General features: G+C 49.8%; 2 protein-coding genes across 5 annotated transcripts in view; both read right to left on the minus strand.

Annotated features, from left to right (window-relative positions):
• Positions 1-11,819, minus strand: part of LOC101974240 (sarcalumenin) — a 54,930-nt gene extending 43,111 nt beyond the window's left edge. The window contains exon 1 of one of the 2 annotated variants that reach the window (XM_021734873.3): positions 11,561-11,819. The gene's annotated coding sequence lies outside the window, so the exon portion shown is untranslated. Of the gene's footprint in view, positions 1-133; positions 3,799-11,560 lie in introns of those variants that run through there. The other variant, XM_078024559.1, reaches the window with a different exon arrangement.
• A 1,412-nt stretch (positions 11,820-13,231) lies between these two features.
• The window catches only part of Tfap4 (transcription factor AP-4), a 43,862-nt gene continuing 32,157 nt past the window's right edge, over positions 13,232-24,936 (minus strand). Inside the window, exons 1-7 of one of the 3 annotated variants that reach the window (XM_005337736.4) lie at positions 24,466-24,599; positions 16,934-17,099; positions 16,734-16,832; positions 16,205-16,375; positions 15,439-15,579; positions 15,027-15,182; positions 13,232-14,231 (exon numbers count right to left, since the gene is read on the minus strand). In XM_005337736.4, coding sequence (XP_005337793.1) covers positions 14,037-14,231; positions 15,027-15,182; positions 15,439-15,579; positions 16,205-16,375; positions 16,734-16,832; positions 16,934-17,099; positions 24,466-24,554 — 1,017 coding nt within the window. In that variant the 5' untranslated portion in view covers positions 24,555-24,599 and the 3' untranslated portion in view covers positions 13,232-14,036. Of the gene's footprint in view, positions 14,232-15,026; positions 15,183-15,438; positions 15,580-16,204; positions 16,376-16,733; positions 16,833-16,933; positions 17,100-17,438; positions 17,881-24,465; positions 24,600-24,936 lie in introns of those variants that run through there. The other 2 variants (XM_078024561.1, XM_040276838.2) reach the window with 2 other exon arrangements.

Genomic DNA, 24,936 nt, shown 5'->3' on the forward strand with positions numbered 1-24,936 from the left:
GTCTGGGGCAGGTCAAGGCCCTGATCACGCCTCCAACTGAAGAAGCTGTAGGGCAAACTAAGAGATTCTATTTGATAGCCACTGATCCGCATTCAAGGGAATGTCCAGTTAAGGAAAGCCTGTGACATCTGACCTTTGAGGTCCACGGCTGGCTGAGGTTGTGATGTAAGTCAGAGGTGAAGCGAGAGATCCATCTCCAATGGGCAGGGGCTCCAGAATGTTACGTCACCTCTGCAAAGTGTCATTTGATGCAGTCTTCCTAAGGGCACATGATGGTCCAGAAAGCCAGCTGTATGAAGCCCTAGGACAACAGACACTGGCCTGTCCGGCTGGAGGGGACAGTGTCACCATGAGGGGAAGCTGCAGAGTCAGCCTGGAGGAAAGGAACTAAAACCTAAGTATGTCAGGCACTAGAACTTTATTTAGGTATAATCAATACACAACACACAATTCACCTTGATAAATTCTGACATGTGTTTAATTGTGAAGTGATTAATACAATCAAGATAAGGAACAGATTCCTCACTTCACAGTCCCTCCTGAACCCTTCCCAGGCAACCATTGATCTGCTTGTTATCTATATATGTTGGTTTGCATTTCCTAAGTATTGCTATAAATGGAATCCTACTATGTCCTTTTTTGCTGCTCCTTTCACTTGTCATAATTTTTGAGATTTATTCATGTTGTATTAATCATTTGTTCTATTACTGACTAGTCTTTCATTATATGGTCAACACAATTTGATGCACCTGAGGACAAACATGTGAGTTATTTCCAAGGTTGGAATATTACAAATAAAGCTGCCAAAGGATAGGGTTATAACTAGTGGTAGAGCACTTACCTAGCATGTGCGACAACCCAGGTTCAACCATCAGTACTACAAATAAGTAGAAAAATAAAATATACCCATGAACATTTGTATACTATCAATTTACAGATATATGCTTTCCTTTCTCTTGGATAAATGCCTTTAAGTGGAATGGCTAAATCATGAGAGTTCCTAGGCACCCGCTCTACCACTGAACTACAACCCCAGCCCCTCTCAACTGTAGTTTTAATTTGCATTTTCCTATGACTAGTGACATTATGTTTCATTTTACTTTTTTTAGTTGTATACGAACTCAATGCCTTTGTTTTTGTTTTTATGTGGTGCTAGGATGGAATCCAGTGCCTCACACTTTCGAGGCAAGTGCTCTACCACTGAGCTAAAACTCCAGCCCGAACATTGTATTTTCATGTGTGTATTTGCCATCTACTTATTCAGTGTTTTTGATGAAGCGCCTCTGCATTCAGTTATTACAGAATATTGTTTTATTTGGTTTTGAGAGTAATTTATACATGCTGGATACAAGTCCTTTATCAGACATGATTTACAATATTTTTCCCCTAGTCTCAATTGTCTTTCCATTTGCTTAAGTGAATTTATATATTTATGAATATATTGTGGTAGAAATTGAACTCAGGGCCTCACACTTGCTAGGCAAGTGCTCTACCACTAAGCCACATTCCCAGCCCTTAAAAGTCATCCAAAGTGGGCTGGGGATGTGGCTCAAGCGGTAGGGCGCTCACCTGGTATGCGTGCGACCCAGGTTCAATCCTCAGCACCACATACCAACAAAGATGTTGTGTCTGTTGAGAACTGAAAAATAAATATTAAAAATTCTCTCTCTCTCTCTCCTCTCTCACTCTCTCTTTAAAAAAAAAAAAAAAAGTCATCCAAAGAGAAGTTCACCGAACATGGTGGTGCACACTTAATAATCTGATGTAGGAGGATCCAAGTTTGAGACCAGTCTGGGCAATTAAGCAAGATACTGTCTTAAAATAAAAATTTCAAAAAGGTGGGGATATAGCTCAGTGGCATAGAATCCCTGGGTTCAATCCTCAGAACTACAACAAAGCAAAACAAAAATTGACCATATATGTGAGTCTACTTTTGGACCATATCCTGTTGCATTATCCATGTGTCTATTCTTTCTTTCACTAAAATGTTGTCTTCATGACCACGACTTCCCACTAAGTCTAGAAATCAAGTACTGTGGATCCTCCAACTTTGCTCTTTTTCAGAGTTCTAGACAGACAAAATTCTAGTTCTCCTGCATTTCTATATGAATTTTACAATCAGCCTGTCAATCATTTTAAACAGCATTCTTGGATTTTAACCAAGATTATAATGAATCCAATAACATCAGTTTAAGTGACCAATTGTGAAGGTGGATTGCTTCCACTTGGTTAGGCCATGTGCCAGTTGTTTGCTAATGTGCCAATCTAGATGTTACTGTGAAGGTATTTTTAACATGTAAAGATCTTGAATAAAAGGGCCTGGGGTTGTGGCTCAGCAGCACAGCACTCACCTAACACGTGCCAGGCCCTGGGTTAGATCCTCAGCACCACATAAAAATAAATGAATAAATAAATGAATGAATAAAGGTATGTGTCCAACTATAACTGAAAAAAAAAAAGATCTTTAATAAAGGAGATTACCCTCTATAACATGAGCAACCTCATACTGTTAGTCAAAGGCCTTAAGAGAAAAGACTGAAGGTCCCCAAGTGTAGGAGGCCAATCTTATGGGTGACTGAGTTACACTCCCCAGCTGGGTGCTGAGGCGCTCAGTCACAGAAATGGGTGTGTCTTGCTACAGCCCCATGGGTGAAGCTATGCTCACCTGTTCCTTTGTAATATAACCCCTTGCCCTGTTTAGGATAGAATCTTCCATGGAAGTACCTTGTGTGTGTGTCCCCTTCTCTTACTGTGCCCTTGGGTGTGGCCTACCCAGGTGTCAGTCAACCTGCTGACAGTGGACATCATGAAGACAGAGTCAGCCCCCTGAAACCTGACCCCTTGCCTCATTTGAATAGCTTCTCCTCAATAAAAGGGGTCAGCCCGTGCTCTCTCTCTCTTTCTGCAGACCCTTAAGGTCAGAGGAGCCGTCACAGCAACCCCAAAGAAAAAGGTATTTGTGTCTCTTGTGTGGTTATTTCGTGCAGCCCAGTTAGCCCAGTTTAACTAGAGTGACCCCTGAGCCTTTTAGTCGAGAGAACAGAAACCTGGCACCCAAGGATGAAGGAATTTTACCTTGAGTGTGGTTTTAGATTCAAGACAACACCAAATCTCACTGGAATTCCGAGCCTGTCAGCATCCCTTGAAATTTTCAGACTTGCCAGCTTCCACGATCTTTCTAAGTACATGCCCTATTGGCTCTGCTTCTCTGGAAAACTCAAGCATATCAATATGAAATCTTCCAACCATGGACATGGCTGGGGGGAGGATCTCACAATAGGGGAGGAGGAAGAGTCAATCATGGGAAAGAAAAGGAACTAAAATGAACTCAGAGTAAGTGACACTAGTATGCAATTTTTAGTTAGTGCCTGTCAAAAGAGCTGACACTAATGAAAAGTAAATTCACAAATTTACTTTTGTCCTTAAAAAAAAAAAAAAAAAGTAGCCGAGCACAGTGGCACACTGTAATCCCAGTGGCACCTGTAATCCCAGAGGCTCAGGAGGCTGAGGTGGGAGGATCACGAGTTCAAAGCCAGTCTCAGCAACTTAGTGAGTCCCTAAGCAACTCAGTGAGATCCTGTCTCAAAATTACATACAAAAAAGGGCTGGGGTGCTAGGGTGCTGGGTTGTGGCTCAGAGGCAGAGTGCTTACCTCACACATGTGAGGCCCTGGGTTCAATCCTTAGCACTATATAAAAATAAACAAAAAATATTAAAAACAAAAAGGGGGCTGGGGATGTTGCTCAGTGGTTAAGTATCCCTGAATTCAATTCCCAGTATGGGGGGGAGGTAAATGAAGCACCTCCTCTCTGCTAGGTGCTTTACATGTAATGAAGGCGGGGGGGGGGGGGGGGGGCTGTGTAACACATCCTTAATTTCACATGAGATCAGGGGTCAGGGAGGTGAAATGACTGGTTCAGTATCACCAACAAAGAATAGAATTGTCTAGATTTGAACCAGCTCTAACTTACACACCTGTGGCTGCCATCTACCCAAGTGAACACACTGGAGAAGACAGGAATTACCATGTCAAGGAAAGGAGGTTCAGGACTATGGGGAAGTGTGGGTAACATAGGAAAGGCTTAAGCTAAAGGGTCAAAGCAAGCCCCAAAAACCCAAACCCAGGCAGCAAAAAAGGGTGAGTCCAGTACTGCCCAGATGAAGTTATACCTGCTGGGGTTTCAAACAGATTGTTGCATTCCCATGTTCACACCAGCACCATGAACAACAGCCAGAAGTGTCCATTGGCAGATGAATGGATAAGCAAATGTAGTCAATCCAGGCAACAGAATATTATTTAGCCACAGAAAGATATCAGACTCTAACACATGCTATAACATGGATCAATTATGCTACCAAAAATAAGCCAGACACAAAATACTGTGTATTGGACACAAAGGACAATGTATTCATTGGGCTATGTATTCATAGAGCTACTAAAACAAAATACCATGAAACACACAACAGAAATTTTATTGTCTCACAATTCCAGAGGCCAGCAGGCTAAGATCAAAGTGTCAGCAAGTTTGGTTCCTTCTGAGACCTCTGTCCTTGGCTTGCAGATTGTGCTTTCTCCCTGTGTCCTCACATAGTCTTCCCTGTGTGTCTATCCTATCTCCATTTATAAGGAAGCCAGTCAGACTGGATTAGGGCCCACCCCAATGACCTCATTTTACCTTAGTTACCTTCTTAAAGGCCCTATCTCAAATACAGCCTCATTCTGAAGTACCAGGATCAAGGTTCAATACATGAATGGGAATGGGGGGCGGGTATGACACAATTCAGTCCATTCCATACAATTGTTATGATTCCATTTTTTTATTTTTTTAAGAGATTTTAAGTATTTTTTTAGTTGTAGATGGACACAATATCTTTATTTATTTTTTTATTTTTATGTGGTGCTGAGGATCAAACCCAGCGCCTCATGCGTGAGAGGCAAATGTTCTACCACTGAGCAACAACCCCAACCCCATTATGATTCCATTTATATGAGGTACCTAGAATAGTCAAATTCAAAGATGGATGATGATAATTATACACTGTGAAAGTACTCAATGCCACTGAATTGTACATTTTAAATTACTTAAATAATTCTATTTTATATACATATGCATATATATGTCTATATACATATACATAAATATATAAAATTTTAGTGTGTGGCACTGGGGGTTGAAGCCATTTCACAAAATGCTAACCAAGTGCTCTACCACTAAAATACATCCTCTGTCTCCCCATCCACTCTGTTGTTGAGAATCGAAACCAGGGACACTTTACCACTGAGCTTCATCACCAGTCCTTTTCATTTTATTTTTGAAACAGGATTTTGCTAACTTGGTTAGGGCCTCACTAAATTGCTAAGGCTGTCCTCAAACTTGCAATAATCCTCTATACTCCTGAGGTGCTGGACTTAACAGCCATGTACCACTACACCCAGCTCATCCTCAAAACTTTTAGTTGTAGATGGACACAATATCTATCTATCCATATCTCTCTCTCTCTCTCTCTCTCTCTCTCTCTCTTTCTATGTGGTGCCTGGGATTGAACCCAGTGCCTCACGCATGTGAGGCAAGCACTTCACCACTGAGCTACAACCCCAACCCCAGCCCCATCCTCAGCCTTTTTAAATTTTTATTTTGTGTTTGTTTTGTTTTGTTTTTGTTTTTTCTCATACTGGAGATTAAACCTACCAGGGCACTCTGGAAGAGTATCTTCCTAGTAAACATGAAACCCTGGGTTCCATCTCCAGAACAACAAAATGAGCATAAAATAGGATAAAAGGTTCTATCTGGAAAACAAGAGATTAAAAAGGAAGACAGGCTCAAATGAAAGTGAATTCTTGAAATCCCAGCAATTTGGGAAGCTAAGGTAGGAGGACCACAAGTTCAAGACAAACCTGGGCAATTTAGCAAGACCTTGTCTCAAAATGAAAAATGAAAAGGGCTGGGGATGTAGCTTAGTGGTAAAGGGCCTCTGGGTTCAGTCCCCAGTATCACAGGGGAACAACAAAAACAAAAACAAAAAACAAAAAAAAAACTCTTGAATCACAAATTCTGAAACAGTCCTCACACAACCCTGAGAATCAGTCACCTAACATCATCCACTGCTGCCACCACCTCCTAGTTCCAGAAGCTCCCCTTTCAGAGCTCAGCCTCTACACAGAAGCACTTGGTCTGAGGGTTCCAGTCCATTTTTAGAAGCCATCCATCCCACACTTGCCTGCTCCTGACCACCTTGGGCTGAAGCTCCTTGAGACAATCATTGGATGAACAGGGAAGAAACACATTTGAGAATTAAGAGGTGTGTTGCCAGAGAATAACCCTATACCATGGCCATTCAGAACCCACTTTCAATGCCCTGAAACAGGGGATGACCAGCTCTCCCCTAAGGGGCCAAGCAGTAAAAGGTTTAGGTTTTGTAGGCAATTGCAATTCCTTAACTCTGCTCTTTTGCAAGAGCAATCACAGAAAATAGAGATGAACATAGACATGGATGTGTCCCAATTAAACTTGACCTATGAAACAAGCAGTGGGCTAGTTTTGGGCAGTGGTTTGCAAGAAACCATTTGTGAGTTAACTAGGAGGTGGTGGCAGCAGTGGATGATGTTAACATTGTAAAGTTCTTTGGTAAAGGATCACCTGCATCAGTGCTTTACACATTGGGTTTTCCTATGTGCCGCTGAATTGAATTGGATGGGTGGAAGGTACATTGTCTTGGAGCAAAGGGACAGTAGGTTTGTGAGGGGCTATTATAAAACTGGGTCCGGGGCCACGTTCCAGGACAGAACATAGGAGGCATTTTTAGAAGGGGAAAGTAGTACCACATATCCCTGGAAAACTTTGTCCTATGAAATAAGAAGCCTCAGAACTGGAAAATCAACACCATGATCACTAACTTTTATTTGGAGGAACAGACAGCTTATCTTAATTGCTAAATGTTCCTTCTATGTGGTTCCTGAGGGCAGAGCCATGTTGGATTGGCAAGAGCTACACACCAGATACTTCAAATCAGTATAAGATGTTTAGGTTTAACTGCCAGCACAGGAACAGGCTAAGTACCCTGTCCACAGCACAGACCAGGTGTTCTGGGAGGGGTACTGAACTAGAGCCTTCCTTCCCTCCTTACCTGAAAGGCTGAGTCTGGGGAGGCCTTTGGGGCAAATGTCTTCTAGGGGAGTGCAATGGTTTGAATTTATTTATTTATTTTTTTAAAGAGAGTGAGAGAGGGAGAGAGAGAATGGGGAAAATGGGTGGCCTCTTAGTAGTAGAGTAGTAGTCAAGTTCACAGAACCACTGTGAGGAAAAAGCAAGATGCTAGCAGGATAGATATTTTAACTTTTCACTGAATTACAACCAGCACACTGGCAAGTACAAGAGCCAAGTGTGCAGCTCCATTAATCAGCACAAAGTGCAAAAGGGCAGGGGATGGTGGAGTGTCAGGTGGGTAGGCAAAGTAAAAGGACACAGGCCCCTTTAGGTGGACCTAGAATGTTAACAGTCCTCGTACACAGTTCCTATAGCCTGCTCTCTCTTTGGCTGTGACTTGCTAGATCAATCCATATCTCAAACATTCCTCAATGGTCTGGGAAACCTGGGTTGGACCCTGACAACTCAGGCAGCATTTGTGTTTAGATAGGTTGCACGTCTAGTATGGAGTATACTAAGCAGGCCCAACAAGTAACCCTCATTGAAAGGAATGTCCCACTTATCTTGGAAACTATACATTATCTATCTCTAAGATAGGACCCAAATTTCATGATTGCAGTAATCTCTTCCTCAATTACTCTGACAGATACACATCTAGCCTGTTTAAATAACCCGAGTGATAAGGAGCTCACCACCAGAGCAGCCACTCTGCTGTTGAATACACTGATAGTCTTAAATCAATCATAGTGCTGTAACTTTCTCCACCTGCCAGCTCAACTTCCCACCAAAAAGAGACACAGCTCCTCCCCTGATGGCAAGCATCTACCCTTCAACCTGCAGTACCAGCCCAGCCTCAATGGCATTTCTTTCTCCTACAAAGAAACAGTAGAGTCAGGCAAAGTGGCATACACCTGTAATCCTAGTAACTGGGGAGGCTAAAGCAAGAGGATTCAAAGTTCAAGGACAGTCTCAGCAACTTAGCAAGACCTCATCTCAAAATAAAAAATGCACCAGGCATGGTGGCACATGCATATAATTCCAGTGACTTGAAGCTGAGGCAGGAGAATTCCAAGTTGGAGACCAGCTTCAGCAACTTGATGAGGCCCTAAGCAACACAGCCAGACCCTGTCTCAAAATAAAAAATAAAACGGGGATGTGGCTCAGTGGTTAGGTGTCCCTGGGTTCAATCCTCAGTACCAAAATAAATAAATATAAAAAGGATTAGAGATGTAACTCAGTGGTAAAGTGCCCAGAGTTCAATCCCTGGTACCAAATAAAGAATACCCAATATTTGTTAATTCTCTTTGTATCCAGAATATTCAAGAAGTCATTGCCTCCTACAGGTCAGATGATAATAGGAGAGACATGTGAAAACAGCCAATCTCTAAGGTGCTCAGAGCACCTGCAACCTTATCCAATCATTTGCCTGTTGCCTACGTAATCTTGAGAAAGTCCACTAAGATAGGCAACACCTTGAAGGAACCCTTAACTCGGACCCCCTAATTCTGGAAACTTTGCAGCTGTCACTCCTAGCTCCTTTTCAACACTAGGGGTATGGTAAGGAGAGCCAGCCTGAGGAACTCACTCCTTTGTACAGTTGCCAGATTTAGGGTTTGTCTTTCTTGAAGCCCCCAGTCCTACCCCCTCCTCTTAGCACACGTTCTTGTCAATCAACAGAAGAAACTTGTGATTCAGCAGGGCAAGAAAAGAGTAGAGACTAAAGCACTAAAGCGGAGGGATGAATCTCACCCCAACCCCAGGACTTGGTCAGGGCAAGCAGAACTCGAGTGTGAAAAAGGCAAATGCTACGTTGCCAACAGCATCAAGGAAGCACACAGAAGCAGCTGGGTACAGGAGGGACAGTAGGATGGGCTAAGGACAGCAAAGCAGCCAGCTCCAAGAGGCTGCTTGAGGATCTGCATGTGCTCTACATACTGGTCTTGAGCCAGGTAAGTAGTCAGCACTAAGGAGGCCCAAGGTCATAGGAAGGGACCCCTCTTCCACTAGGCATCCTCTTCCTTCAAACATCTAACAGAGCTGGGGCATTACTCTCCTGCATGGCTGAAGACAATACCAAATCATGGCACAAGAGTCCTTATGCTATACCAAAAATGTATAAAGATAGCTCCCAAGAATTCACAAAATACAATGTGCAAGCATGAATTGGAAGAAGCAGAAGAGAAACAGAAGGGACAGAAAATGGAAACATTAGTAAGCCTAGTGGAAAAATAAATGACACTATATATTTAAGTCCCTCACATGTATGTAATTTGATCATTTGCCCAATGCCCAACGTTCTTAAAAATAAGAACAAAGATTTCAAGGAAAAGAAGGGAAGGGGAGGAGGCATGGGGGTAGGAAAAATGTGGAATGAGATAACATCATTACCCTAGGTACATGTATCATTGCACATGTAGTGCCACTCTACATTGTATACAACCAGAAAAATGAAAAGTTGTACTCCATTTGTTTTCAATGAATCAAAATGCATTCTGCTGTCATGTATAACTAACTAGAACAAATTTTAAAAATTAAAAAAAAAAAACAAAGATTTCCTAAGATGGACAGGTGTGATGGCACGCTCCTGTAAATCCAACTGCTTGGGAGGCAGAGGCAGGAGGACTGCAAGTTTGAGGCCAGCTTAGGCAATTTAGCAAGATCCTATCTCAAAATAAAATTTAAAAGGTTAGGGAAGTAGCTCAGTATTACAGCATTGAGCCAACATGCATGGAGCCATGGGTTCGATGCCCAGTATGAAAAAAAAAAAAAAAAAAAAAAGAATTATTGTAAAGAGGACATGTAACACCCCTTGACAACATTCTCAAGAGATACAACACATTTCCCCTGAAGCTTATCCCTAATAGAGACCCTAAAGTAGGCTTGGTAGGACACCAGGAACAAGAATTCCAGCCCCTCTCCCAAAGAAACACACCAAAGAGGGTCAAGCGAACGCTCAGGGACAATCTGAATTGCCACTTAAACCAATTCATATATTGTGTGTAGGAGAAAAAAACCGACACAAGCCATTTGAGGGACAGTATTTACTAAAATGGAGTAATAATAGCCATAAGTTAGAAACAATTCAAATGCCCATCACTAGATGAATGGATAAGCAAACTGTGGAACATTCATACAATGGAATAGTACTTGGCAATAAAAATGAACAAAAAAAACGATGCTGAGCCCAAAGTGCATGCCTGGAATCCCAACAATTCTAGAGGATGAGGCAGGAGGACAGGAAGTTCAAGGACAGACTCAAAAACTTAGCAAGACCCTGTCTCAAAACAAAGTAAAAGAGGTTGTTCAGTGGCAGAGCACTTGCCTAGCATGTGTGAGGCCCTGGGTTCAATCCCCAGTACCAAAAAAAAAAAAAAAAAAATGTTGCCGGACGCAGTGGCACACACATGTAATCCCTGAAACTCAGGACTGTCTCAAAATAAAAAATAGAAAGTGCTAGGGATGTGGTTCAGTAGGTAAGGGGAGGGGGGAATGTGCCAGAAACAGCTCCGTGCTAGAGCACCCCTGGGTTCAATAGTACTGCACAAAAAACTGCTGATTATACACAAAACCACAAATGAATCTCAGAGACATTATGTTGGGTAAAAGAAAACAAACAAAAAGCATGGTTTATATAAAGTTTTAAAATAGACAAAATTAATACATGTTGACAGAAATTATAATCATCTTGACATCCCACTATACCTACCAGAATGCCTGAAGTCACTGTCTTGATCTGAGGATACCAACCCACTAGAACCCTCCTACATTGCAGGTGTAGGCATTAAACCGGGGACGGCGCTAAAGCCAGTCACGTGGCTTCTGTACCGCACAGCACGAGTGTCCGCCCCGGAGGGAGCCGGGTGAAGTTGCGCAGGACCCCCCCTCCCCGTTCGTGGCTAATCACTTCAAAGTAGGAAATGTTTAAAAGAAAAGGCATTTGCGAGACAGTGGCAGGAAGAAGGAAGAGGGCTTCTCGGGCTTTGATGGGACTCTCGCTACAGTCGTGTGTGGGGCCGGTTTGTGAAAATTCGTAAGCGTCCAACTCGGAACGCGGTACACAGTTCACCCACAGGGACGCTCTTAAACAGGTGCTGGGGCTCGGGGGTAGGGCGTCCTGAGCGTGCGCCAGGCCCTGGGTCCAATCCCCAGCACACCAAAAAGAAAAAAAAATGGGGTGCTGCTCAAGTTGCACTGGTCACGTCACTCTCACCCCAGCTCCCCTGCCCGAAGGCCTAAAACCCGTGCTTCCCGGAGCAACACGGTGGCCCGCGTCCTCTCCGGGTCGGCCGCCGCCCCGCCCGCGCTCCAGGAAAGGGGAGGCGCCCCGACGGCTACGTTCGGACTCTCGCCACACGCCGAGGTAACTGCGCCCGATACTCCGGACGAACTAGGTGTCTTATGAAAACCCGTGTCACCTGTTTCTTGACTGTTTTACGGTGACTTGACATTCTGTCACTCGTGAGAAAGCGCGCCCGCTGCCCGGAAACACCCTTGGGCGCAAGAAGCTGGGATACGGCGCGCTCGGACACTCCCGGGCTTCCACGGGCCGGACTTGCGTGAGAGCACCAGCGCCGGGCGCGGGGGCGGGGCCAGAAGAGCGTGCTGGAAGGAACGCGCTCAGGAAACCCCTCTCCGGCGTCAAAGGCGTGCGCGTTGGCGGGATCGGGGAGGAGCTATTCCGGGAAAGGGCGGGGCCTCAGCCGCGCCCTCGACTTCCGTTGCCTGTTGGGACGCGCGGCGACTGGTCGGGGAGGAATTCCATTGACCCCGCCCCAAGCCCCGCCTCCTGTCTATGGAGCGGCCCACAGGGACCGGAAGGAGGCGGAGCCTCCGTCCTGGCCCGGTCCGGGCATCCTGGGCCCACAGCGCCCTCTGTTGGTCCTCTCAGGAGCTGCGTGGACCCATTGGATCTGCTGCCTCACACCTGGCTGGAAAAGGTGTCTCCACCCGCCTTAGGAAGGGGCGTGCCCGCCCAGGTCCCAGCTAAGCCCCATCCCACAGGGGCGCTCCTACTTCATATAAACTAGGCTGAATGCAGTCAAAGAGTGCAGGAAGCCAGGCTCAAAAGCCCACATACTGTATATTTCTCTTTATATGTCATTTTTGGAAAAGACAAAACTGTACCAGTAGAGAATAGATCAGAGGGGGTGCCCCGCTGTGTTGGTCACAGAGGGGCCTGGGGGAACCCTGGGGATGAGCGACCAATCCACATCTTGATGACGGTCACCCAACTGAACGCCACTTGTCAGAACTCGCAAAACAAAAACCTAAAATGTTAATTTTACCGAATGTAATTATACTTTTAATTTTTTTTTTAACTAAAACGAAGCTGGGAGCAGTAGCACACACCTATAATCCCAGCTCTCTGGGAGGCTGAGGCAGGACAGCAAGTGGGAGGCCAGCCTGAGCAATTTAGGAGACCTTGTCTCAAAACACAAATAAACAAGGCTACAGATGTATCTTTATGTATCTTATGGTAATGCCCCTGCCTTTAAGCCTCAGCACCACAAAACTAAAAATCTTGAGACTGGTGCTGCAGGGGCCAGGAGGAGAGGGAATGGGAAGTGACCGCTTAACAGATAATGGATTACTTCTGGAGTTTTGGAGTTTGGGAACTTAGTAGGTTGTGTAACATCGTCAATATATAAAGCCCTTGGGATATCATTACCTCTAATTTTCAAAAAGGAAACAGACTTAAAGGAGGTGGCTTGTCTGAGAAGAGTATTGGCAGACCAAGGCTAGGATCTGGGCACACACTCACCACACCATAAGAGCATGTTCCATTCCCTTCTACAGATGAGGAGACTGAGGCTCAATGGAATTACACAAGCCTAGGAACCCTGAACACCCGTGTTCTTCTCCAGAAGTTAGGAAACTGTGGCTCACTTGCTCTTTCCCCTTACCCACAACACCACCCTCCATCTTTGCAGAATACCCAGGGAATATGGGGATCCCAAAATCTCATCACAACCCACACACAATGTGGGTATTATGTTCACAGTCCCCTCTGGAGTTGGGGGTCCTACTACTGGTCAGGTAGCCTGGTCTAGGTCCTCAAGACAGTGTACCCCAAGAGACACAGAATCTAAAAAACAAAGTACAAACTTTATTTGTTTCTTTACAAAGGCACAGTGGCCTCTTGGTTTTTCCCCCACTTTTTAACAAAATATAATAGCTTCTCCTTGGACACAAAGACCTCAAAATTGTTTTTAAAAAAAACAAAAATAAAAACAAAACCTAAACCAAAATAAAACCAACAACAAACAAAACAAAGAGAGAGAGACAAAGACATTCTGGGGTTGAGGATGGGACCTGGAGGGAGAGGTGGGCTGGGGGATGGAGAGTCCTGGTGCTGAGATGGGGAGGGGGAAGGGAGAAGGGCAGCAGCAAACCCCAACCAAGAAGCAACACAGACCCCCGGGCCCCCAGAAAGCCCGACCCAGTCTGACCCCCAACCCATGTAAGTGCTTAAGGAAGAAATATGAAAATCAAACAGAGGGAAGGATTGAGACTGACAGGCTCTGGGGAGGGAGGAAATACCTTGGGGTTTCGTTTGATTTTCCCTGTTCTTAAAAACACGTTCAAATGAAAAAATGTTTTTTGGCGGAGAGAGGCCAGGCACCTCAGTGTCAGCGTCCCCCAGCCCCCAGGGCCGAGGCCCAACCCTGGGGTCCCAATGCTCCCACACGCTCTGCACCACCCCAGCCCTGGGACCCTGGCTTGGGTGGCGTCATTCAAAGGTTGATTTACAGTATTGAAAAAAGAGGTCATAAAAGAGACCCAAATGACATCATAATTTTGTAAAAATTTCTCACTCATTCACCCACATTTCTCCCTGTTGCTGCCCCGGCCCCCTCCAGCCCCCACAAGGGAGAGGAGGGCTGGGGGTGGTCAGGGAAGCTCCCCATCCCCTAACGGCTCCTCCCGGCTCTGGTCCATGGCATCACTGTCTGAGGCCTCCGAATCGGAGGCTGTGTCGGAGGTATGGGCCTCCGGGCAGCTGCGGACTGGCTTCACAATGACTGCTCGCCGCTGCTCCTCCTCCAGCTCCTGCTTCTCCTGGGTGCCCTCGATGTGCTGGATTGCCTGTGCAGAAACAGGCCACTGAAGAAGCTCTGCTGGAGATGCCAGCCAGCCAGGAGACCAGGGCAGACCTCAGCCAGCCATGACCTCCCCCAAAACACATACCCCAGAACTGTCCAGAAATAAACCTGGCAGAGAGGAGTGCTGCCAGAGTCCAGGAGGAACAAACTAGAAACCCCCACCTCCGTTAAGTTGAAGAACCCCTTCCCAGAACCCACAATCCCAGTGCTGCCCAGAAATGAGCATCTCTCACTTATTTATGCATTCTAAAATCTGCCTGCTAGCTCATTAAAGGCCTTTGTTACCATTGCATTATTCAGTGTGCTGGGTTTATGGGCAACCAAAGGTCTGGGGGGACAGAAGGGGTTTTTCCTGTTTGGGCTTTTTTAGATTATTTCATTATTAATTAACTAATTTCCTTATGCTGCCCACAGACTTATAAAAGGTGTGAGGACAACCCACCCAGCCACTGCCACCATCTCTATCCCAAGTTCTGGGAAATGGAAGTGAGAGAAAGTTCTGGATCAACTCAAAAACTGCAGGAGCTTGGTAACCAGGAGGCTCTGAGCCCAAAGGAGCCTCTCTGCGAAACCCACGACAAGGAAAAGAACACAGTTCTTTTGCCAGGCCACTCTCCAGTTCTCTGTCCCCGGAGACACAGGGAGCAGACCTCCCCAGGGGCATCCAGACTTCACCCAACCCAAGCCCCTCTGGCTCCTCTTCCATTTCTTCTAACTCCCCTAAAAGTCTCTTCCCAGAGGTCCCCCCACAAGCTGCCCCTTCCCCAAGCCCAGGTACCTGCACAATGGTGTCCAGATTTTGCCGGGAAGTGGACACAGAGTTGATGACTGAGGAGGGGCCCATGGTGACAACATTGATGTGGTGGGAGTGGGGGGGGGCTGGTGCTGGCACAATCACTGTGGGGTGGTGCGTAGGGGCCGGAGGGGGCAAGAGCTGCAAAACAGAAGCCCTCAGTCTCTCCAAAGGCCCTTCCAGCCCATCACCCTCCCTGACTCATGGGGGGTCCTGTAGGTTGGGTCTTATTTGCCCCTCCCAAAGATCTGTGTGGTCCCTGGCGTGGCACTACGGCAAGGTGGTGTGGGCTCTAGTGGGGGTCTATAAGTTACTAGGTGGGGGGGATGCCCTTGAAGAAGATAGTGGAACCCCCAGGGCAGTTTTCAGGGGGCCCCTCCCAGAGCCTCCTGCTCACCTGGGTCCGCAGGTGCTGCTGTTCCCGCTCCAACTTCTCCTGGTGCAGCAGCCGCACCTGCTCCTGCTGCTGCTGCAGCTGCACCTGCTGGGCGATCACCTTGAGCTTTTCCGGGTACATGTGGGCCTCAAGCGAACGCACCTGCAGGTGGAGCCCACAGCAGTCAAGAGCAGGCCAAACCAGCAGCAAAGCAAGCCATTCACTAAACCCTCAAGCCCAAGCACAGAGCATGCCCCAACCCAAAATCCTGGCCCTCCTCAGCGTGAAGATCAAAGTCCTCACCAGAGCCCCACCAGGCCTCTTCCCCCTCCAACCCTTGGGCCTTCCCTCCACCTGGAGCACCCTTCTCCTGTCTGTGTCTGATTAGCTGGTTTCCATGTAGAACCGGGGAGTACCCCTGGAGAAGTAGGTCAATCCCCTCCTGATGGCACAGCTCTTCTCTCTTTTTTTTTTTTTCCCAGGCTTTTTCTTTTTTAGTTTTGGCGCTGGGTCTGAACCCAGAGCTTTATATGCTAAACACATCTGCTGTCACTGATCTATACCCCAGCCCTCGGTTCCAGACTATGACTGATTCCCCTCGCCCCCACGCAAAAGGTGGCCCTGGAGGGTAGGGCCCTATCTGGCTGTTCTCCATTCCTAAGACTGGCACAAAGCAGGTGCGCCCGTAAATACCTGCTAAACGGAAGGCGCCAGGGCAGAAGAGACCACAGAATCCATCCTCCGCGCCCGCGGCACCGCGCCCGGCCGGCAGAGGGCACTGCCTCACCTGCTCCTCCAGCATCATGCGCACCGAGCGCTCCTTGTCCAGCTGCTGCCGCAGCTCAATCATCTCCCGCCGCAGGTCCTCCGCCTTCTCATCCTCCCAGATGTCCGGGGAGCCAATGCCCTCGTCCTTGTCCTCTGCCCGCCGCCGCTTCGGAGATGAGCCACTCAGCTCCTAGGGACCCCAAGGGGTTGGTGAGTGTGTTGACACCCCGATACCACGAACACCACCATGGAGATGGGCTCCACTGCAAACCCCACGGAGCTGCCCAACAGAGATGGACCCACCTAGGGAGCCCATTTTGCAAATCCAACAACTGGCCAAATGCCTTCCAGAGTCCATTCCACCACACAAAAACGGGAAACTGAGGCCCTGACAGGAAGGCAAGTGTGTGAAGTAGGCAGGTTGGTGGACAAGATGGGACCTGCTGCTGCATCTGTATCCCAGGCCAGCGGCTGGGTCCAGGCCTGCCCATGCTGAGGTGAGGGAGCCAGGAGGAGGGTGCTGAGGAAAGGAGGCCCCCTCTGGGTACCTGAATGAAGCGCTTGAGCTGTGTGTTCTGCTGCAGGAGCCTGGTCTTCTCCTGCTCCAGGGAGAAGATGTACTCTGCTGTCTGCTGGAGAATAGCTGCCTGAAGGCAAGAGGGAACAAAGTCACTGTGGTATTTGCCCAAGCCCACTTCCCTTCCCAACCACAGCCTGCCACCGACTCCAGGAAGCCCTCCCTGCTCACCTTGCTGAGCTTCTCTCCATCTGTGTGGGGGATGAGGGTCTTCAGGGACTGGAAGCCTGCGTTGATGCTCTGCATGCGCCTCCGCTCGTTGCTGTTGGCAATCTCTCGTCGAATTCGCCGCTCCTGGTCCCGCTGGGTCTCGGGGGTCAGTGGAATGTTGGCAAGGCTGCCAGGAAGGACAGGGACAGGTTCAGGCTAGGTGCAGTATGAACCCCACCCCCAGTGGACCTATCTTCAAATTCATTTCCTGAGGGCCCTGGATGTAACCTGCATCTCTGCCCTGCTGCAAAAAGAGGCCAGATCACACAGATGCCTACCCACCAGCAGATCACCTAAGATGACAGAGAGGTGCTCCCTGGACAGCTGGCTTCAGGCAAGGACAGCCTGCTCCAAACCTAACCCTTCCCTGGCTTTCTTCCTGGAAAGAGGTGTCCTCCAGATCAGAGGCTCCCAGACACGTCTGGGTATCAGAAACACCCAGGAATCTGGGTGAGGTAGCACACACCTGTAATCCCAGCTATTCCAGAGGCTGAGGCAAGAAGATCACAAGTTTGAGGCCAGCCAAGGCAACTTAGCCAGATGCTGTCTCAAAATCAAATTTAAAAAAAGGGCTACGTAGGGATGTAGCTCAATGGTAGAGTGCTCGCCAAGCCCTGTGCTCGAGCAGCAGCACACACACACACACACACACACACACACACACTACTACACAGGAGTTTATATACTACAGACCCCAGATGCCAGCTCCAGTATCTAGCTAGGTCTGGGTGAGGCCCTGTAGCCTCCATGGCTGTTCCCTGTGATTGTGAGCAGGTGGACCCCAGGCCACAATCAGAGACACTCCTAGGACATGTCTGAGCTCCAGGCGGTGCATCTGGACCATCTCCTTCAGACTCGGCCTTTGCCACCCCAGGACTGAGAAAATGTTCCTCCTCCTCCCTTCCTACCCCTACAGCCGTGTCTCCAGCTACACTCCCCTAGCACCCCAGTCCAGCCCCAGCCCCACAGACTAAGACTTCACAAAAGATAAGATGGGTACCACTCATTCCACAGAGGGGACACCAAGCCAACAATCCCTAGGACAGTTCTCCGCAGAGCCCACCTACACCAAAAGGCAGGCCCACTCTGTGCCAGAGAAGTGAGATTCCCGGCAGGCTGTGGGCGACGTTACTGCCTGGTGCAGGAGTAGTAGCCAGTGGGGTGAGAGAGAAGGCAGCCAGGAAGGGGGCGAGGCTGAGGGCACTGGAGGAGGCAAGGCAGCAGGGGAGCCTGTGGGCCTGCGCCACTGCTCCCGAGGGGTGGGCCTGTGTGTGGCCTGGAGGAGGCATGCCCCACTTCCCGGCCCTCCCCTGCAACTCCCCCACCCCGCCCCGGCCTGATGGCTTCCAGATGCTGGGCTCCTAGCAGAGGCCGCCAGCCCCACCCAAAGCCACAGCCTGGCCTCTTCCTGAGGGGCCCTCCCAGGGTGACCTGTTTCAGGTCTTAGCCAAGGAAGCTTGTGCTCCTGGGACGGGGGAATAGGGAAAGGTCTCTGTGCAGCACTCATCAAGGTCAAGGAGGAGCCTGGTCTAACTCCTTTGCTGTGACTTGGCCTTTGTCCTTATCCCCAAAAGAAAAGGAGCTACACAGCAGCCCAGGGGAGAACACAGAGGAACAGACGGAAACAGTCAAGGCCTGTTCTGCCCCACCCAACCTGCCCCTTTTGTCCCACCTCAGCTCCCTGAGGGCCTCTGGACACATCCCTTCCCTTCCTAGGCCTCAGCTTCCTCTCCCAACAGAGGGTGGCCAGCTAGGAGTTAGCTCCCCATCAGCTGCTGCTGGGTCTGGGGGCAAATCAGCCCCTTCCTGCTTCTCCAAGCCAAGGCCCCAGACATCAATGCCCAAAGGCCAGGGCTGAGACCCACCCAGAGCCCCAGGGTGCAGACCCTTCACAGGGCCTGGGAATGTCTGCACTAGGAAGGGAACCACATCCCTCCCTTTATAGATGACGTTCCCCTTCACTAAGGGTCTAGAGTCTGGAAAGCCACAGTTCTAGATCAGACAGCTGAACATCCATCTCCCTGTCTTCAGGCCAGGGTGCCTCCCTTTTTCTCAATTTTCTGCCCCATAATGGGAGTGACAGGGTGTCTGCAAAAAGAAAAAGAGCAGGGCAGAAGCTGAGGCTCAACTGCCCTCAGAGCCTGGCCCCTGGAGGGCTTAGAATAGAGGAATGAGTAAAATACGTTCTGTATTCTTCATGTAATGTGCTGGACACACTTTGCTAGCATTTCTTCATTGAATTGTCACAGTTTTCCTGAGTCAGGTGGCCTGATGGTTCCCATATAAAGAGGAAGACACAGAGTCTTGGAAAGGGACGTTACTGCAAGTGGTGGAGCTGGGACCCCAAGCAGGTATGGAGCCATGGGGCAGAACAGGCTCTGCATTATCCCCACTGACCAACAGGGAGCAGTCATCCATGCAGAGGGCTACGCGCTGGATATGCCCACGATCAAACAGCCAGACCAAGGCACAGCAGGCTCCTGCAGACACCCCACCAGCTGCTGGTGCCCTCTATGGACTGTTCACACCCAGCCCAGGGCAGCTCAGCAAAAGGGGTGTAGCTGCAAGAACAGTGCATGTCTTCCTGCCCTCCCCCAATGAGGGGCCAGGCCCACAAGAAGTGACTTGCCCAAGGTGGCACCTGGCAGAGGATGAAGCAGGGTGCAGTGGAATGTATGTTCCTGCAACTCCCTGCCCAAGTCCCACCATGAAACTCAGCCAAGGGAGCTGACCCTCAGCCTCTCTATACCACCCCCACAGGATGCCTCCTAACTGGGGAGCTCAAAGGAACCCATAGAGCCCTGGTCCTGAAAGGCCCAACCCCAAAATTCCAGAAGGAAGAGACCGTGAGAGCCGTGGCCCAGGTCAGCCCCTCCTCTGCACCAGAAGCTGCCAGCCCAGCTCCTCCAAATGTCCCATTCTGCCCACTCCCTCCAAACCCATCAGTCCAGCCCCCTGACTTGGGTACCAGCTGCTTAACTCCAAGAAAAGAGACTTCCCCTCAGCTACGGCTCTTCATGTAGACCTGAATTTGCCACCAAGACTCTCAATTATAACTCACCTGAACAGCACCACAAGTACCAGCTTAGAACTGTTTAATGGACTACTTGCTAACCAGAAGTTCTGATTCGTGCGGTGTTATCTAACCAGGAATGCTGACTGGTGGAATGCTGACCAATCAGGGCTTCTAAAGGCTGACCAACCCAAGGTTCCTACTGATGGAAGATGCTTAACTGTCATTTCCAGGAGATATGTACTGCATAAAGTGGATCTTCCTAAAACTTCCTGAAAGTTCCTTACAGCTTTTTCTGTGTGTTACAGAAGTAAGCTCCATTTACAGTAACCAACCATATGGTAAAAGTCCCACTACGGGGTAGGGTTGAGGCTCAGGGGCAGAGCGCTTGCCCAGCATGTGTGAAGCACTGGGTTTGATCCTCAGCACCCACATATAAATAAATAAATAATAAAAGTACATCAACAGCTAAAAAATATATTTTAAAAAAAAAGTCCCACTACCTTCCCCAACTTCTACTCCTCCAGGTGGGCAGAGAGGCCACTGGCAGCAGGTAGCTCTGGCTTCTTCTCCCCTCACCTCACTGTCCTCTGACAGCCAGTCTGCTAGGGCTGACCAGGGCCTGCTTAGCTTCAGGAATAAGGCAGGACACTGGGCAGCCAAAGAGTCAAGGTGTAAAATTTGGGCACCAGGCTTGGGTGTCAAGGGCAGGGCTGCTATCCCTCCTACAACAGTATCCTTAGAAATCTGGGAAGACGGGCAGCAACCCAACCAGATGTTCAGGGACAATGGTATACTCCGCACACCTAGATCCCTGACCAGTACGTGCTCCTCCTGCCCAGTCTAAGACCAAGTATCTCCTATCCCCTCAACCTGACTGCCCAGTTCCTACCTCCAACTGGTCACTGAGAACTTCATTTCACAATCCCCTCAACTCATACATCCCAGAGTCACACAAAGGTGAGGAAGTCCACACAAAAAACAGGAAGAGGGGAGAACCTGCCCACCAAGGATGCCCAAGGCACTCTTACTTCTCTGTCTGCACAGGTCCCACTGCCTCTAGCCATACACCCCTCTCCAACCTACCACAGAGAGTCCGCCACCCTCCTGGGTTCCAGAACACAGGATGTCCAAGCTGCTCCAGGCAGACATTCTGCCCCCACCTCACCTCCCTCCAGCTCCTCCAGCCCATCAGAGGGAACCCTGCATTGGGTTCAAGTGTCAACTCAGCCTAGCCACCTACTGGCTGTGGAACCACAAGCTGTGCCACTGTGTCTCTCATACAGCCTCTGTCTACCCCACCTGTAAAACGTGGAAATACTGCCTCATTTCACAGGGTCAAGGTAAAAATGTAAACGAGAGAGAGCTGGGCATGGTGGCACACGCCTGGAATCCCAGCAACTGGCAAGGCTGGGGCAGGAGGATCGCCAAGTTCAAAGCCAGCCTCAGCAACTCAGAGAGGCCCTCAGCAACTTAGCGAGACCCTGTCTCAAAAAATAAAAAGGGCGAGGGATGTGGCTCAGTGGTTAGGCACCCAATCCCCAGTACCGGAAAAAAAAAAAAAAAGAAGATAGAGAGAAGTATGGTGGCAGACGCCTGTAATCCCAGCAACTCAGGAGGCTGAGGCAGAAGAATTGCAGGTAACTTAGCAAGATGTTTCTCAAGAGATCAGGGTGCTGATCAGTGGTAGACCCCTGGGTTCAATCCCCAGAATGAATGAATAAATAAATAAATGAGAGAGAATATAATAGGAGGATAACAGGATTCCCTGTTTCCCAGGGTTTGCACCCAGGTGTCCAGAATATCCCGTGGCTCTCTCAGGGGCCGAAAGGACCCTTTAGCACCAGTGGTCAGGTCTTATTCATGGCTGTATCCTCAGTTCCAGCATCTAGCTGGGATTTCTAAATATAGGATCAGGGACTCCATAATCCAAAGCCTTTAATTTTCTCTAACTCCCTGCCCCTCCTCTTTTTTTTTTTAATTAGGAGTATTTACTTTGTTTATTTATTTATTTTTATGTGGTGCTGAGGATTGAAGCCAGTGCCTCACACATGCTATCAAGTGCTCTGCCACCAAGCCACAACCCCAGCCTTCTAACTCCCTTTTTACCAGCACTTTTTTAAAGAGCTTACAAAGATAAGGCCACCTGCTCTTCAGAGTCTGAATGACACTGTAACAGCTTCCAGACACTTTCTCAGAGGTGTTGCCTTTTTCCAAGTCTAAGGACCATTAGACAACAGGTCCAAAACCTCCAGGCAGCACTGTACCCTACAACCCTCTCTCTCCCCGTTTGGCCTGGGAGACAGAGGAGAGGGGCAGGGAAGGCTCAGCTAGACAGAGATGAAGTGAAGTCCTCCAGCCTGAGACAACCCAGAGAAGCAAATTCACCCAGCCAGAAGGTCAGTATTCCCATGTCACCCTGTGGCCCCAGGTGAAAATGAACAAACCTTAGAGGCCTTGACTCTTGGCCCAGTGCACAGCTGGTAACTGCCTAGAAGAGGGTCAGGCTGAGGACTTGTGCACCAGGAGGCAGGCCCTGCTACCTCAAGCACTGGGTCTGCCAAGGCTCATACCTCCTGGTGGTCTGCAGGCCTCCCTCAAAGGGGGACTTGGGACAGAGATGGAGTGAAGCCAGAGTCTTAACAGGCCCCAGAAGTCTCAACCAAAGCCCAAGCATGGCAGTCAGAGGGTCTCACTGCCCAAGACTGCACAGGTCGGAGGCCGAAGGAGTCCTCTCAATAGTTTGGAATTCAATCCCACCTCCAGTGCTCAGCCCAGCTACCAATAGCAAGTGGAAGGGCAGGCCTCTGGGATCGGTGTTGCAGACCCACCTCCACCACTTGGTCTAGCCAGCCTCAGTGTCCTCATCTTTACAAAGGAATCAGAAGACAAGGAGTCTCAGAGGAAGACTGACAACTCAATGAGAAAACCCTAGCAAAGCGACTTATTACTGCTGGACCTTTTCTAAGGCCACCCTTCAAGGTGGCCCTGCCAGCTACCAGACCCATTAACTGGTATTGACTGTGAACTTGAGAAAGATGGGAGGCCTGAGGCGGGGCGTGTGCCTGTGCAGTGGAGTCCACCGGCCAGGGATACACCATGTGGGCTCCTCCTCCCTAACACCCGGCCCCGCCTGCCCGAGCGGCAGAGCACGTGGCTCCAGCTTTGGGGAGCCATTTCGCTTCTGGAGCAGCATGGCAAGAAAAAGACTGCAGGTCCCAAACTTGTGCGCACTGGAGAAACTCCCTATCTCTGCACGCACCCCTGGCTGGCCACTCCTGGCTGGCCACTCGGGGTCGACAATAAGCAGATGCCCGGGCCCTGCCATCAGAATTACAGGCTTGTGCATTCTAACGTATCCAGGGTGATTCCACTACTAGTGGCCAGCGAATCCTTCACCCTTGGTAAAGGATAGATCTGGGGCAACCCAGAGCCAAGCTTGCAAAGCGACTTCTATGGAAGGCTGAGGACCCTGGGCCATCCACTCGGCTGTAACCAGACGAGCGATTTTGGTTTACCGCTGAGGGAAGGATCCGGGGATGGGAAAGTTCACGTGCGGAGAGGGGCGGCCTTGCGCAGCCAAGGCCACCCTCGGGTGCCGCGCACCTAAAAGGCCTCCCCACCTGGCCTGCCTTGCCCCCAACTGTAAGCAGAGGCTGAGCTTTGTGAGGGGAAAGCGTGGCCTGAGAGTGCCTACAAGTCCCACAATGCCGCAACAGCCGCGCGCGGAGAACTACAGCTCCCGCGAGGCCACGCGCGCACAGGCCCGCCTACTCCAAGAGGGCTGCAGAGTCACGTCCAGGCCTCGCTAGTAAACAGCGCCCGGGCGCGGGCGGGCAAGCGAGCGACCCAGCAGTAACCAAAATGTCCAGGGCCGCGGCGCTCCTGCCCGCCGCGCTGCCCCTCTGGGTCCGCCCATCCCCGCAGCTCCACACAAGCATGCCCCCGACCCCGAAGCAACTCCGCTCTCTGCAAACACGCACACCACCCGGCTCCCCGCCCCCCCCCCGCGTCCGGATCCGCGGCATGGCTGCATTGTAGCTGCCCTCGCCGGGGCTCCACGCGCGCCTGGGACCCCTCCAGTTCCCTTGGAGGGGGGCTCTGAGAGCACAAGGAAGCAGGGAAAGGAAGGAAGCAGCCGCGAGAAGGGGGGAGGAAGCAAGGGGGTAAAGACACCAGCACCAAGCATGGCCGGGACTGCTGCAGAACCACGTGGGTCTGTTTGCAATTTACAAACGTCGCGACTCGCCCGCCTGCAGCGGACAAAAGTGGCTGGGGCCGCTCGGGGTCCCCACGTTCTGAGAAAGGAAGGTCCCCAGGCGGCTCAAGCACGGGGCACTGGGCTGCAGCCACCCCGGTGGCTAAGAAAAGAGAGCAGGGTCGGCAGCGCGGGCCATGCGTGCGCACACGCGCGCCCGCTCGGGCGGGCTGGCCAGGGGCTGCAATGGTAGGAAGGGGTGGGGGTAGGAGGAGTACACACCTACAGAGTCCTCCTATCACTTCTTTCTCTGTTTTCCTGAAATGTTGCAAAGAGGGCACCTTCTGAGTGGGCACCATGAAATACTCCATAGCGATCGGCCCCCCTCCTCTGCACGAGCTGGGTCCCGCGGTCCGCCGGAGAATGCAAGATGGAAATCCGAATCAAAGGGCAGCGCCGGACGGAGGTGCAGAATCGGCCGGTCCCAGATGCTGGCGGCGGCGGCGGCAGCGAGGGGAGGGAGGCGGGCGGGAGGGGCGGGAGGGAGGTCTCTCCGGCCTGCCTCCCCGGGCGTGTGTATGTGTGTGTGTGTTTGCAGCTGATCAGATGTCTGTTTCAAGGCGGGAAACAGCTGGTGAAAACTCAGCACTCCCCCGGCCTCCTTCCGCGGAGTAAGGAATTGCATGTAAACAAAGGACTATTTGCAGAGTCCCCCGGGCGGCGCAAGGCCGAGGCGAGAGGGGCATGGGCCCC

The sequence above is a fragment of the Ictidomys tridecemlineatus genome, chromosome 10, assembly GCF_052094955.1.
Source record: "Ictidomys tridecemlineatus isolate mIctTri1 chromosome 10, mIctTri1.hap1, whole genome shotgun sequence".
Lineage (NCBI taxonomy): Eukaryota > Metazoa > Chordata > Mammalia > Rodentia > Sciuridae > Ictidomys > Ictidomys tridecemlineatus.